This window comes from Miniopterus schreibersii (genome assembly GCF_964146895.1).
Source record: "Miniopterus schreibersii genome assembly, chromosome: 2".
Lineage (NCBI taxonomy): Eukaryota > Metazoa > Chordata > Mammalia > Chiroptera > Miniopteridae > Miniopterus > Miniopterus schreibersii.
In genome coordinates this window covers 186687738-186700978 of record NC_138102.1, presented here as the reverse complement: position 1 = coordinate 186700978, position 13241 = coordinate 186687738, and the positions used below count along the sequence as shown (strand labels likewise).

Here is a 13241-nt window from a genome sequence, read left to right as displayed (position 1 = left end):
GGGAGACAGAGGCCACGTGGCCACAGGCAGGGACTGGCATGATGTTGGTGGCATCCCCGGGGCCTGGACAGGGGCCGGGAAGGACCAGCAGCCTCCAGAGGGAACCAACCAACCCAGCCGACACCGCGGTCGGACTCTGACCTCAGAACCGGGAGACAGTAAATGCCTGTTGCTTCAAGCGCCCCCATCCTGGTCCTTAGTGACGGCCACCCTGGGAAGCTAACACACCCACCTCTCCACTCCTGTGTCCACTCTGGGGCCCGCCTCCCCCCGAGGGCCTCTTCCTGGAGGCCCGAGGTGAACGTGAGACCTCAGGGCAGACCTGCGATGGCCTCGCCCACCTGCGCCTGCAGACCCGCTGCCACCCGCCTCTCCCTGGGGGCCCATCCTGCTCCTGGCACGCAGTAGGTGCTCAGTAAACACATGCTCAGCCAGCACGGCGTCTCCACCGCGATTTCGCCACATCTCACGTCATTTTACTGTTAAAAGTAACGCTGGTCTCCCTGTAAAAGGAGCCAATGCCGTCGCCATAAATAGAAGGTAACCGTAAAAATAAACACACAGCTGTTAGAGTGAAAAATGCCCCCCCATTAAGCATCGCCTGTGCCAGCAGCGCCCCTGCCCTCACCTGGGGAGACGCCGAGTTTACGCACAGAGGCACGTTAGGGATTTCCAGGCTGGCCACCGGAGCCCGGCCTCCTGGGGGGCTAGCTCCTGCCTCAGCCTGAAACACAGGGGTCGTCGCTTCCCCGGGTCCAGACTCCCCAACGTGAGACCCTAGCTGGCCCGCCTGGCCTCCTGGAGACGGGTGGGAGGAGAGGCAGACCACCAGGACCCGTGGCTGGACTTCGTGGCTGGGCCTCTCTGTCATTTCTGTGTCCGATGAGTTTCCTGGGGCTCCCCTAACACACGTCCACAAACTTGTGGCTTAAAACAATAGTCCTGGCACCACAAACCCAGCACTGTGTGGGGGCAGCTCGCGCCCCCTCCGGAGGCTCTGGGGGAGGCCCCTCCTCTCGCCCACCTGTGGTGGCGGCAGCTGTCTCCTGGCTCGTGGCCACATCGCTCTAGGCTCTCCCTCTGTCTTCACGTGGCCTCTCCCTGAGTCTCTTCCCTTCTCTTTGGATTCAGGGATTTGGGGTGGACCCTAAACCAGGATGTTCCCATCCGGAGATCCTCACCCTAACCACCTGTGAAGCTCCTGTTTCCAAATGAGGCCACAGCCACAGGTTCGGGTGGACCTGTCCTTGGGGGCCCCACTTGGTCCCCACAGCTCCAGTGCTGCCTCCGGGGACCCACTGGAGCTCCAGCGCCCCCCCCCCCCGCCCGGCCTGGCACACAGCAGGCAATCAATACGTGGCCGGCATGTCCATCAAGGCTGTCACCAGGCAACCGGCCGGGAGCAGGGTGCTGTGGCTGTCGGGCGCTCCCGGGGGACGGGGCTGGAGCTGGATTTTACGGTTCTGCAAAGCACGGTTATTTGGACGCGAGGCCTGGCTCTTCTCCGTGGAGCTATTTGGAGGGTCTGATCAGCTGCCGCTGTGATGGGGGGAGAAAGGTAATCGGCTAATAAAGTCGCCTTCTCTAGGCAGAGGCTGGTTTTGGAAAGCGTGCATTTAAAGGCTGCGCGGCCTCTGAATATACACGGGGGAGCTTGCAGGGTCCAGGGCGGATGTGAGGGGTCCGGGGTCCTGTCTTCCAGCAGGGTCCAGAGACGGCGCCCTCCCAGAACCTGGAGTCCCCCACAGCTCCCCTCCCTGCCCAAGCTGGGGCCTGGGAGGCAGGGGCCAGGGTGGAGGGAGCTGGCCTTGGCATGTCCAGCCTGAGTCCCCCTGCAGGACGCCACTGTCAACCAGGTGACCAGGGCTCAGAACCGGCTGCTGGCACCCAGAGGCCACAGCTCAGACCCCAAGTCTCACCCCAAGTCCAACGCAGAGCGGGGGGCACAGGGCCCATGGTCAGCGTTGAGGTTGGCATCGCCCTGCCTGAGACCTCCAATGGCCTCCCTTCCTGCCGGACACCCAAGACCTCAGCAGGCTTCTTAGGATGTGCTGCTGGGGCCCTGGTCAGGAGCTCAGCTCCCAGCCCTGACGCCCCATCTCTAGGCTCCCAGCCCTGGGGCCTTGGCCAAGACCCTGACCTCTGTCCTTGAGTTTTCTCAATGGTGAAGTCATGAAACAATTCCAGCCTCCTCCCAGGTGGACGCAGACCGCAGGAGGTGACGGCTGGGAGCTGTGGTCATCCTCCCAGCCTACTCTGCCCCAACACCCCCCACAGGCTCCGTACGGGATGCACTGAGCTCCTGAGACCCAGCGAAACCAGATTTGTCTCCCACAGTGAAAGGGGAAGACAGACAGGGGGCTCCCCAGGATGTGTGGCGTGGCAGGTGGGAGGTGAGCAGGGTGCTCCCAGCACCGCATGGGACCCCACATGGCCTGTGAGCCAGCAGACCACCCTCAGAGTGAGCACCAGGGCCCCTCAAGGCCATCGACCAGGAGTCCAGGAAAACTCAGGCAAAGTGAAGGCCAGCGGCTGCCCCAACTCAGCATCTGGGCTGTGTTCTCCCAAACACCTACCAGGCCCACACCTGAGCAGCCCACACCTGAGACCCACACCTGAGGCCCACACCTGAGCTGCCCACACCTGAGGCCCACACCTGAGGCCCACACCTGAGGCCCACACCTGAGCTGCCCACACCTGAGCTGCTCACACCTGAGACCCACACCTGAGCTCCTCACACCTGAGCTGCTCACACCTGAGACCCACACCTGAGCTCCTCACACCTGAGCTGCCCACACCTGAGGCCCACACCTGAGACCCACACCTGAGCTCCTCACACCTGAGCTGCTCACACCTGAGCTGCCCACACCTGAGCTGCTCACACCTGAGGCCCACACCTGAGGCCCACACCTGAACAGCCCACACCTGAGCTGCTCACACCTGAGGCCCACACCTGAGGCCCACACCTGAACAGCCCACACCTGAGCTGCTCACACCTGAGACCCACACCTGAGCTGCCCACACCTGAGCTGCCCACACCTGAGCTGCCCACACCTGAGACCCACACCTGAGCTGCCCACACCTGAGCTGCCCACACCTGAGACCCACACCTGAGCTCCTCACACCTGAGCTGCTCACACCTGAGACCCACACCTGAGCTGCTCACACCTGAGCTGCCCACACCTGAGACCCACACCTGAGCTGCCCACACCTGAGCTGCCCACACCTGAGACCCACACCTGAGCTCCTCACACCTGAGACCCACACCTGAGCTGCCCACACCTGAGCTCCTCACACCTGAGACCCACACCTGAGCTGCTCACACCTGAGACCCACACCTGAGCTGCCCACACCTGAGCTGCCCACACCTGAGACCCACACCTGAGCTCCTCACACCTGAGACCCACACCTGAGCTGCCCACACCTGAGCTGCCCACACCTGAGACCCACACCTGAGGCCCACACCTGAACAGCCCACACCTGAGCTGCTCACACCTGAGACCCACACCTGAGCTGCCCACACCTGAGACCCACACCTGAGCTGCTCACACCTGAGCTGCCCACACCTGAGCTGCTCACACCTGAGACCCACACCTGAGCTGCCCACACCTGAGCTGCCCACACCTGAGGCCCACATCCCTGGGACACGTGCCCGCGGGCCGGCGTCCTTCCTTCACAAGATGCGCTGCAAGAGGGTTGAGAACCAACCAGTGTGCGCCCTGCCCACTGGGGGAGGCCGAAGGAGGGAGTCCAGGGGCGCTGCACTGTCCTGCTCCTGAGGCCAGGCCTCCTGGGGAGACGCCCACCCTGCCCTCACCTTTGCACACTTGCCGACCCCTCTCCAGAGAGGGGCCCGCTTCCAACAAAGACAAGCTCAGCGCAGAAAGGACGTCTCGCCCGTCACCCCTGAGGAACGCAGGGGGCCCGGAGAGCTGTCCTTTCTAACTGCCGAGCCCCTTCATGCCCGGCTCTGCTGGGCCTCCCTGGCTTCCTCGGTGAACGTGCACCTTCCCCAGGCCGCTGCGTGGCTCTGGGTGTGCAGAGCCTTCTGGAGAAGCCCAGCCTGCAGAGTCAGCACAGGGGACTGACCACAGAGGCCTCTCCCTCAGCCGCCCTCCTCCAGGCTGAGAGGCTACAGGCACACGGGGGTGCACACGTGTGTGTGTGCATGTCCGTGTGCGCACGTACGTATGTGTGAAAGTAGGGGCACAGCTATGCCATGTCCCCCAAAGAGGCAGGTCCAGTGGCAGAAGGCTTCTGGGTTAAGGAGGAATTCCCCAGGGGGAGGGTTGGTCGCCGATGCAGCCAGGGGAGACTGCGGGGTCACGAAGTCTCCATCAGAGGCCCGAGCCCCTCCACTGAGACAGCCGTGTGAAAGCAACCACGTGCTGTAGACACGGGCACTTACACACGTGACACTACACGTCACACATGTTCACGCTATCACACACGTCCTGTAGAGCATACTGCGTGTAAGAACCACACGCAGACATGGAGATAAGGGGGCTCCACACCCCTCCCCCAGCAAACTGTCACCCAGGCCCTCTGCTCCCCAACTCGGCAGCCGCGTATTATTTAAACCAAGTTCACAATGTACTCGTATATCTCATATGCCCAAGCGCCTTACATGTAACTGCAAAACGTGTATTTAATCAATACAACTGTGTTTGTGTACACACACACGCACATGCACATGCACACGCGTGCACTCAGGTCAGCAGTGTGGCACTGCAGAGACACGCCCTGTGCCCGCCTTCTCCAGGCCCAGCTGGCACTCGGCCAGGGGAGGGGCCGTGCAGGCCCCACAGTGCCCTCTGCTCCTGGTGCCCAGAAGGGGCGACCCAACATGGCTGGGCGGGGCCCCTGGGAACACGGACAATGGCCCGGCAAGGCTGCGATGAACCACGTCACGTCTGAACTGTCACCCCCAGTCCCAGTGTGTTTAAATTTTTACAGCTGTCAGACTCTCAGTGATGAAGTTCCCATAAGGTTGGTGTGGATTTTATTTAGATCCTTTGTCACCTAAGAACTGATAGTAAATGACGATAAAGGAGCAGCTTACTTTACCAGCCTCTTCAACTCCACCCCCCCGCAGCCAGTCATATACACGGGGCCATTCAAACAGACCGTGGGTGCCGGGGGCACCCTGGCCAGGCCCCTCCACATGCAGCCCAGAGGCTCAGACTCCGGGGGATCAGCAGCCAGGCTGGGAGCCCTGCAGCCCACGGGGGAGTCTGGGTGGGGGCATGGGTGCAGCAGGGCCGGGAGCCCCTAGAGCACACAGGCCCCAAAACCTGGGCCCTGGGCCCCTCTGAAGTCACAGACTCTGAGGTGCAACAGGCGCAGCATGGAGCCCAAGAACCTCCGAGAAGAGCCTCCCCACAGTATAAGCCTCACATGGGTCTACTGCTCCCTCCCACACAGGGCATCACCCACAGACCCTGCCCATTGCCCCTCCTGCCCCTCGGGGGCACTGGGACACCGGGACGCATGAGCGTGGGTTACAGCTGCCATGATTCTTTGCATCCAGCAAATGCTTCCGAGGGACTCCAGCGCCTGGAGCCGAGCTGTGTCAGTCCTGAGTTCTCAGTCCATTTCTTTAAATAAACTGAGAAGGTAACAGACACAGTGACACTCGGGGTCGGCTGCTAGGACAGTGAGGACCACGGCCACCAGGGACCGGTGCACAGAGGCCACGGAGGGAGGGGTCTTAGAGGCGAAGCTGCCCCTCCCCAGTCACAGCTCGAAGAATCCTGCTCAGCTCCAGGATAACTAGCTCGGTAAGTAAATGAAAGTTGAGGCCTGTTGACTCACAGCCTTCACCCCCCCCCCCCAACAGCAGGGCAACTCAGAGAGCAGGTCTGGAGGGGGACGGGCCCTGCAGGGGGCCAGGCGCACAGGCTCACCCCCAATACTTCCCAGCAGGAACCTGACAGGCAGCTGCCAGCCTGTTTGCGGCGGGTAAGCTCCTCGGCCACCGACAGATTCAGAGACTGAACCCCAAGCCCACACCTGCAGGAAAAGGCCCGAGCACCCTCCCCTCTGGCCGGGCCTCCCTCCCGCCTCCCTCCTCCCACAGCCCCACACCCCACAGGCCGTCAGGTCCACGCCCTGCCTCTGCTGTGCTTCTTGACTCCTCCCGGCACTTAAGACCTAGAGGAACACCTTCATCCGTGATCTGCGGGGGGACAGGGAGCCTGGAGAGAAACAGCGGCAAGTCTTTGGAAGCGGGAGGCAGGGAACAATCCCAGCTGTTTTTCCTTAACTGTGTTCTGAGGCCAAGTACAGTGAAGGCGAAGGAACGGCCCCCCTCTGCCCTCGCCTCACAGGCGCTCTGCTGGCCGCTTGGATCTTAGATCAGGGCCCCAGGCCCCCGCCCCCCACTTTGAGTGCAGTTCACACACACACAGCATCTGCATTCACTGCACAGGACGGGGCTCCAGCTTGCAGGGGACGCCGGCCAGGGCGCCCCAAGGGGCAAGCAAGGAAGGTGCACACCCCACCCATGGCCGCACCCCCACCCGTGGCCACGCCCGGAGCGCCTCCCTGCCAGGCCAGGCCTGTGGCGGCGGGATGGTTCCCGCAGAGACTGCCAGCCAAGGCCGCAATTAGGGCCCACAATGCGCCTCTCTCCGGGTTCGCCGCCCCATTCATCTTCGCAGACACCGGAGGACAGCCTGGCCGGAGGGGGACGGATTGGCCAGTGGCTGACCTGAATCTCCACACAAAAGGCGGAGTGTGGACAAGCGGCGCCCTGTGTCCCCCATTCTTCATCCCCCAACAAACCAGATTCACGGAAATGGCGATTTGAACAGCTCCTTCCCACTCCCCCCGCACACAACAAGTCCCGATTGTCTGCCGCCCGCCCGGCTCCCTCCTCCCTCCCGCCGGCCAGCCTGCTGCTGGAAGAAAGTGGCCTGGAGCCTGCAGCCCATGGCCGCGGGGGGACCAGGGGCCGCCCCCACCCTCCCCAAGGCCTGCCCAGGGCTCTGGAGCCCAAGGGGCCGAAAGGGGCATCTCAGAGAAGACGGAGGGGGCGGCACTGCCCTCAGTAAGGACCTGTCAGAAAGACGGGCAGAGGGGCTCGGTCCCCGTGCAGCAAGCGCAGACGCTCAGGATGGACACCGGACGTCCCAGGACCCCGGAGGGCTGTGGGGGGGAGGCTGGGCCTCCCCTGGGTGGCACCTGACTCAGTGCCTTCCTCCAGGCACACCTGCTCCTGCCTCCCCCTTCTGCTCCTGCCCCGTCTTCCCAGCACAGGGGAGCATGTGTCTGCTTCGCGGGAAACCCCGAGGTTTCTGCGAGGGGCCCTCCAGACCCCATCCACACAAAGGCTCTAGGCGGTGAGCCCCGGCTCCCTCCCAAGCCCTGGCCTGCCTGCACCTGCCACCTTCCACTCCAGGACACAGACACGCCTTCCTCTGACCAAACACACCACCCGTGAGACCAGGGCTGGGCGTCTGCGGTGCCCCCGGAGACACGGGGAGCGGCCAGTGCCCACGGGCGAGCGCCCGGGCAGCCCGCAGCCACAGGCGGCCGCAGCTGTGCTCTCACTAGATCACGGCTTTAAAATCATGGACAACTCCCCTCGTCCCAGAAAATCCCTGCAGGCCAGCACTGCTGGCCTCAGAGAGGAGCTCTGAAACTTTACACCCGTCCCCTTTTCTAAGTGAACCCCAGAAAGAGAGAGGTCAGGAAGGGAGTGAAAAACATGTGGCCTGAACCAGCCCAGCCGCACAGGGTCCCTGAGCCTGGGTGGGTCCAGGATCCCTGGACACTTGCCGGCCCTGGGGACCCCCCACCCACAGAGCCCCGTCCAGGAGCAGGGCAGTAAGTCAGCCCGGGTGGGGGGACCGGCTCCAACTTCGGGAAGGCCGCCTGGGTGCCTCGCAGAGAGGCCAGGCCTGCCGCAAACCCGGGGGACAGCCGCCTCTCCCTCCAGGGCCTGGACCCAAAATCGAGAGAGGGACATGGAGCCGGAGAAGCCGGGGACGGGCCTGGGCTGGCCTCCCACACCCCCGCTTCCCGGGCAGCCAGCAGCTGCTCATTAGGGGGACGCAGCTGAACCTTGAGTCCTCCCTTTGCAGGAGCCGAGCTAACGAGGACCTGCCCGCGGTGCCGCCACACCGGCTCCCTCCGTGCCAAGGGGGGCACAGCACCGGGCAGCGCCCGGCAGGGAGCCTCAGGACAGGCCAGGCCCGCGGCGCGAGCGAGGCCGGCTGCTCCGCCAGGGCCCGGGCTGAGCCTGGGTGCGCCAGGCCCCTGCTCCGCGCGGCCCGGCCCGGGGACCCAGAGTTTCCAGGGGCGCCAGGGGTGCCCGAGTGCGCCCCAACCACACCAGCCCCGGCCCCGCCTCGGGCCTTTGGCGCGGGGCCCCCCAGTCCCAGGCGCACCCCCAGCTGCCGGGGTCTGACCACCCGCACGTGCGCCCCAATCAAGTCCCAAGAACAGGACCCGAACCCTGCGCGCCAGCGGGCACCGAGGGGCGGGGGCGAGCGCGGCGCGGGGCGCGGGGCGCGGGGAAGGCCCGGCTCCCTGACCCCCGGGGCCCGGCGCGGAGGGGGTGCGGGCGCGCAGGCCTCGCCCCGGGCTCCCTCCCGCGCCCCGTGCCCCGCCGCCCGCGTGGAGCGCGGGTGCCACCTACCGAGGCCGCGGGGAACGCCGCCAGCCGCCGCGCGGGGCAGGGCGGGCGGGAGTCGCGGGGCCCGGCTCGGGGCGCTGCGAGGGGCGCCGAGGCCCCGTTCCCGCCGACCCCGCGGGGCGCCCCCCCCCCCGGCCCCGGGGGCGCGCGGGGCGCGGGGCGGCCGTACCTTCCCGCAGGAACTGCGCGTGGATCACCAGCACCAGGAAGCAGCAGAGCGCGGCCCCCGCGAGCGCCCAGAGCGCCTTCAGCGGCTGCATCGCGCACGGTGCTCGCGGCCGACGCCCCCGGAGTCGCGCAGCCGAGGTCCGGGCGCCGCATCCGCGCCCCGCCGGCAGCCGCCGCGGCCGCCCGCTCGCGCCCCCCGCCCGCCGGCGCCGCGCGGCTCCGCGACTGCAGGCGCCACTCCGGGGGCCGTCCGCGTCCTCTCGGCGGGGGCGGGGCGGGGCGGGGCGGGGAGGGGCGGCGGGTTAGCGGAGGGTCGGGGGCCGCGGCGGCCGCCGCTCCGGCCACTCGGCCACCATCGCGGGCTGCGGGGCGCCGGGGGCCCGGGTGCGGGGGGGCGGCCGCCGCGGCCCCATGAACCGGCCCCGCCGCCGCCGCCCTCGGTGCCGCGCCGCCCGCAGGGCCCGGACGGCGAGCCGCGGGCCGCGCAACGGCCCGGGGGCTGGGGGCTCCCGCGCGGCCCGGCCCTGCGCCGCCCGCCGCCTCCCTCGCCGCCGCCGCCCGCGCTCGCTCCGCCCGGGGCTCAGGGGGCCGCCGCGCCGCCGCCACCCCCGCGCGGGGCCGGGCTCGGGGCCGGGGCTGCGCGCAGGGCGCGGGGCCGCCGCACCATCGCCGCCGCCGGGGTCCGCGCGGCCCGGCCGAGCCCGCGGCGATCGAACTTGCGCGGCCGGGACCCCCCCGCGCTCCCCGGAGCCCGCGCCGCCGCCGCTGCGGCCGGACGAGGCCCGAGCCGGCGTCTCCCCGGGGCTCGCGCCGCCGGCCCTGCCGGTGCCGGTGCCGGTGCTGCTGGTGGCGGTGGCGGTGGCGGTGGCGGTGGCGGTGGCGGCGGTGGCGATGGCGGGGCGGGCGCGCCGACAGGTGGGGAGGGCGCCGCCGTGCGCCTGGCCGCCCGGGGACGCCGCCGCTCGGCCCGGGGACGCGCGCCCGCCGCTCGCCTGCTCGGCCGGCCCCGGAGGCGTCGGGAGGGAGCCGGGCCGGGCCCGCGGGGATCGCGCTCCGCCCGCCGTCCGCGCCCGCCCGCCGCCGATGCGCACTGGGCCGCGGGGACCCGGGGGATCCCGCCGCCCGCAGCGCCCCCGCCCGGCGCGCCGGGGGTCAGGCGGGGCCGCGGTCGGGAGCGCGCTCGGGCTCCCCCTAGGCGCGCAGGGGCCTCACTGCAGCGCGGCGGCAAGGGGGGCCTGGGGCGCCCGCACCCCGCACCCCGCGGCCCGGGAGGGACGGGAGCCGGCCGAGCGTCGCCAACCCCCGGACTGACCCGCGGTGGCTCCGGAACGACCGGCTCCCCGACGGGAGGCGCCGCCCGCGGGGCGCAGGGCGCGGGGCGCGGGCTCCGCAGATGCCCCCCAGCTGCGCGAGGGGGGCGCCGGCCTCGGCCTCGGCAGGGAAGGGCCGGTGTCCGAGTCCGTGTCCGAGTCCGGCCGGTCCTCCTCGCTGACCCGGCCCGGGCAGCGTCTGTCCTGCCCACAGGTCCCGGGGCAGCGCAGGGGCCTCAGGGCATTTTTGTCTGAGCCCAACCTCAAATTCAATTCCAATGCCCAGCGAACAGTTTGGGACCGGGGTGGGGGGGGGTCCTCTGCCGGAGCCTCTGTCCCCAGGGGGCTGGGTGGGGACAAGGGCGGCGCCCTGCTGAGAGCCCCGTGACTGTGGGGGGCCCCCACCGAGGCCCCCCCTGCACAGCCGGTCCTGCGCCGGGAGGGGGGCGGCCAGGCCTGGAAGGCCCTTGGGTGTCACACTGGGCAGACCCCAGTGTCCACCTGGGGAAACTGAGGCCCTCATACGCATGGACCCCGTACCAGCTCCAGCCATAAAGGGCAGGTCTCCAGGGCCAGGCCTGCGCGGCCTCCTGTCCGCCTGTCTCCCCGCCCGCCTGCCCTGATCCGGGGTGCGCAGCCCTGGTCAGAGGGGCCACCCAAGCAGCATCCACACCTGGGCTGCATCGCTCCCTGGACCCCCGCATCCTGGGAGGTCTGAGCTGGGGTCGCTGGGTCCAAGCCCTCACCTGGAGGAGCGGTCAGGCCTCAGCAGTCCAGACCACTCAGGACCTGGCTTGAAAGGGGCCGCATGTCCCCCGGGGCAGTCCCCTCTGGGAACCCCACTTCCTGTAAGCGCCCATGCACCCGTTCCTCTGCCTTCACCCCCAGGCGTTTTCCAGGAAAGCCTGGCTGCAGTGACCGTGTGGAGCCAGCGGCCTGTCCTGCAGAGTGTGACCTCCACCAAGGTCACTGGCCTTCCTGTCTCACCTGCAGCAGAGCTCACACCTGGTCTGACGGGCCAGGGGGTGCTGGTGACACACCCAGGACCCCAACGCGGCCTCCATCAGGGAACAGAGCCCGCCCCTGGCATCATGGTGTCCCCAGTCAAGTGCATATTATTTGAAATTTTGAAAATTGGAAAGTAGTCTAAATTCACTACAATATGGGGGATCTTCTTTGAAGACAATTGAAAAGAAAATTCACAAAGAGAAGCACGGCCGGAAGGCACCTTCCCCGGGGGGAGCGGGAGGCCTGCGTGTGCACTGTGGGGGCCAGAGCACCGTCTGGAATCTCTGCTAGTGGGTGGCGTGGCGCGTGGCGTGTGCCCCGTGAAGAGGTGAGGATGGAGTGTGGGCGGCCACGGCCGGTGTTCAGAGGGTGGGCTAGCGGTAGGGCAGGAGCACCCACGGGGGTGGCACCCGTTTCCGGGTCTCTCATGGGCATTACTCCGGGCGCGTAGGCAGCGAGCCTGACGGTCCAGGTGTGACTGTGGCTGCGTCACTAGCAGGTGACAGGACTCTCCACGACCCGTTACAGCTCTCGCGAGTATCTCGGAACCTCCCTCTCGCTCCCGCTTCAGTTACTGCTGTCCCCCCACAGGCCATTTCCTGTGGTGTTTTGATAAAGAAGCAAAGTTATCCCCGTATCAGAAAAGATTTTTCAACAATTGATAAAACTGCCTTTCGATATAATTGGTTTTCTCAGTGATCTTGCATATTTTATTCAGTCTGGGAAGAGTTCCTTGGGCTCCTCAAGATTGTGCAGAAGGAGCCGGGAGCCCCACTCGGGTGAGTGTGAGGGCCGGAGAGAGAGCGTCCCTGCCGAGACCGCTGGCCACGCTCTGCTAGCAGGGTCAGGGAGCTGGAGGCAGAGCAGTCCCCGGGCGAGGTGCCCAGAGTGCCAGCTTGCCTGCCCACGGGGCCATCTTGACTTCCGGGGCGGCCCATCTGTCCCACACCCTGCCTGTTCCCAGGGAACCTGCAGTCAGCTCCCCAGGTCAGGCAAGAAGCCTGCTGGGCTACGCGGGGCCGAGGTGAGCCCCCTGGCCAGTTACTGTCCCTCCTAGACCTGTAGTCCTCTAGAGAGGACCTGGGGTCAGGCCCAGCAGGAAGCTGAGGGAAGGTGGTGGTGGGAAAGATAAGGCACGTCCAGGACGTGTGAACATGACGCGTGTCCCTGAGGGGGAAAATCATAAGTGATTCAGGGAAAAGTACAGTGATGATGATAATAACAATAATAGTAATAATGATAATTCTGAATGGCCTTATTCTCAAAGAAACTCGGGAGAAGGCAAGACCCGTGAAAGAAAATCACGCTGCTAAGATAAAAGAGAAGAAAAACAGAAAGAACTCTTGGAAATTAATGTAACGAGCCAATTTTAAGCTACGGAGGAAGGACTGAAGGGTAACACAGGTGTGACCAAAACCCAGGCTGCGGAAAATCAAGTCAGAGACGTTTCCCTGGGTGGGAGCAGATGGAGAGAGATACGGGAAGGCAGGCGAACGCTGAACTGTGGGTGTCAGACTTTCATTTGTTAGAAATTCCAAAGGAGAAAATGAAAGGCAAGGAGAGGAGGAAATAGTCCAGTAAAGGAACACGCGTCTCACGATGGCAGGGCCCACCGTGTTCGGGAGAGATCCAACGGCTAGGCCTGGGCCCGGGTGTGGAGCACAGGCCTGCGGGACATAGGGAACCAGCCACACATCAGGCGTGTTCTCTGAGCTCGGACACGAGCGGACTCACCAGCAGTGCTGGCTCCTGGGAGACACTGGGGCCGGGTCTTGAAATTCTAATGGAAAAAGTCAGGGATCTAGAATTTTATACCCAGCTGCGCTGGCAGTGACGCCCACCCCACAGGCACTCAGAGTTCAGCCCACCAGGCACACACCCTAGAACGACACTCGGGCAGAGAGAGGAATGATGAATTCGGGTTTGAGAATCTGGGACAAAGGAACACTTAGCACCTTGGATTCTCTAGAAGGGCAGCGAGCTGTAAGAATCGCATCCAAGGAAAACCCCTTCGGCCGGTAAAACCTTCCCAAGCGACTCGCATCTCTCCCTCCAGAGTCCTGCTCACAAACCCGACGTCCCTGGTAAACACCACGTCTGGAGCCGCGTTATAA

The 13241-nt window shown here is 65.9% G+C and overlaps 1 protein-coding gene across 2 annotated transcripts in view; it reads right to left on the bottom strand.

Moving 5' to 3' along the window:
- The window catches only part of TAFA5 (TAFA chemokine like family member 5), a gene marked incomplete at its 5' end in the record, with an annotated part of 97954 nt that overhangs the window by 45664 nt on the left and 39049 nt on the right, over positions 1-13241 (bottom strand). Inside the window, one exon of one of the 2 annotated variants that reach the window (XM_081128169.1) lies at positions 8811-8901. The exons of the other annotated variant lie outside the window; for it this stretch is intronic. Coding sequence (XP_080984295.1) covers positions 8811-8901 — 91 coding nt within the window. Of the gene's footprint in view, positions 1-8810; positions 8902-13241 lie in introns of those variants that run through there. 2 annotated transcript variants of the gene reach the window in all.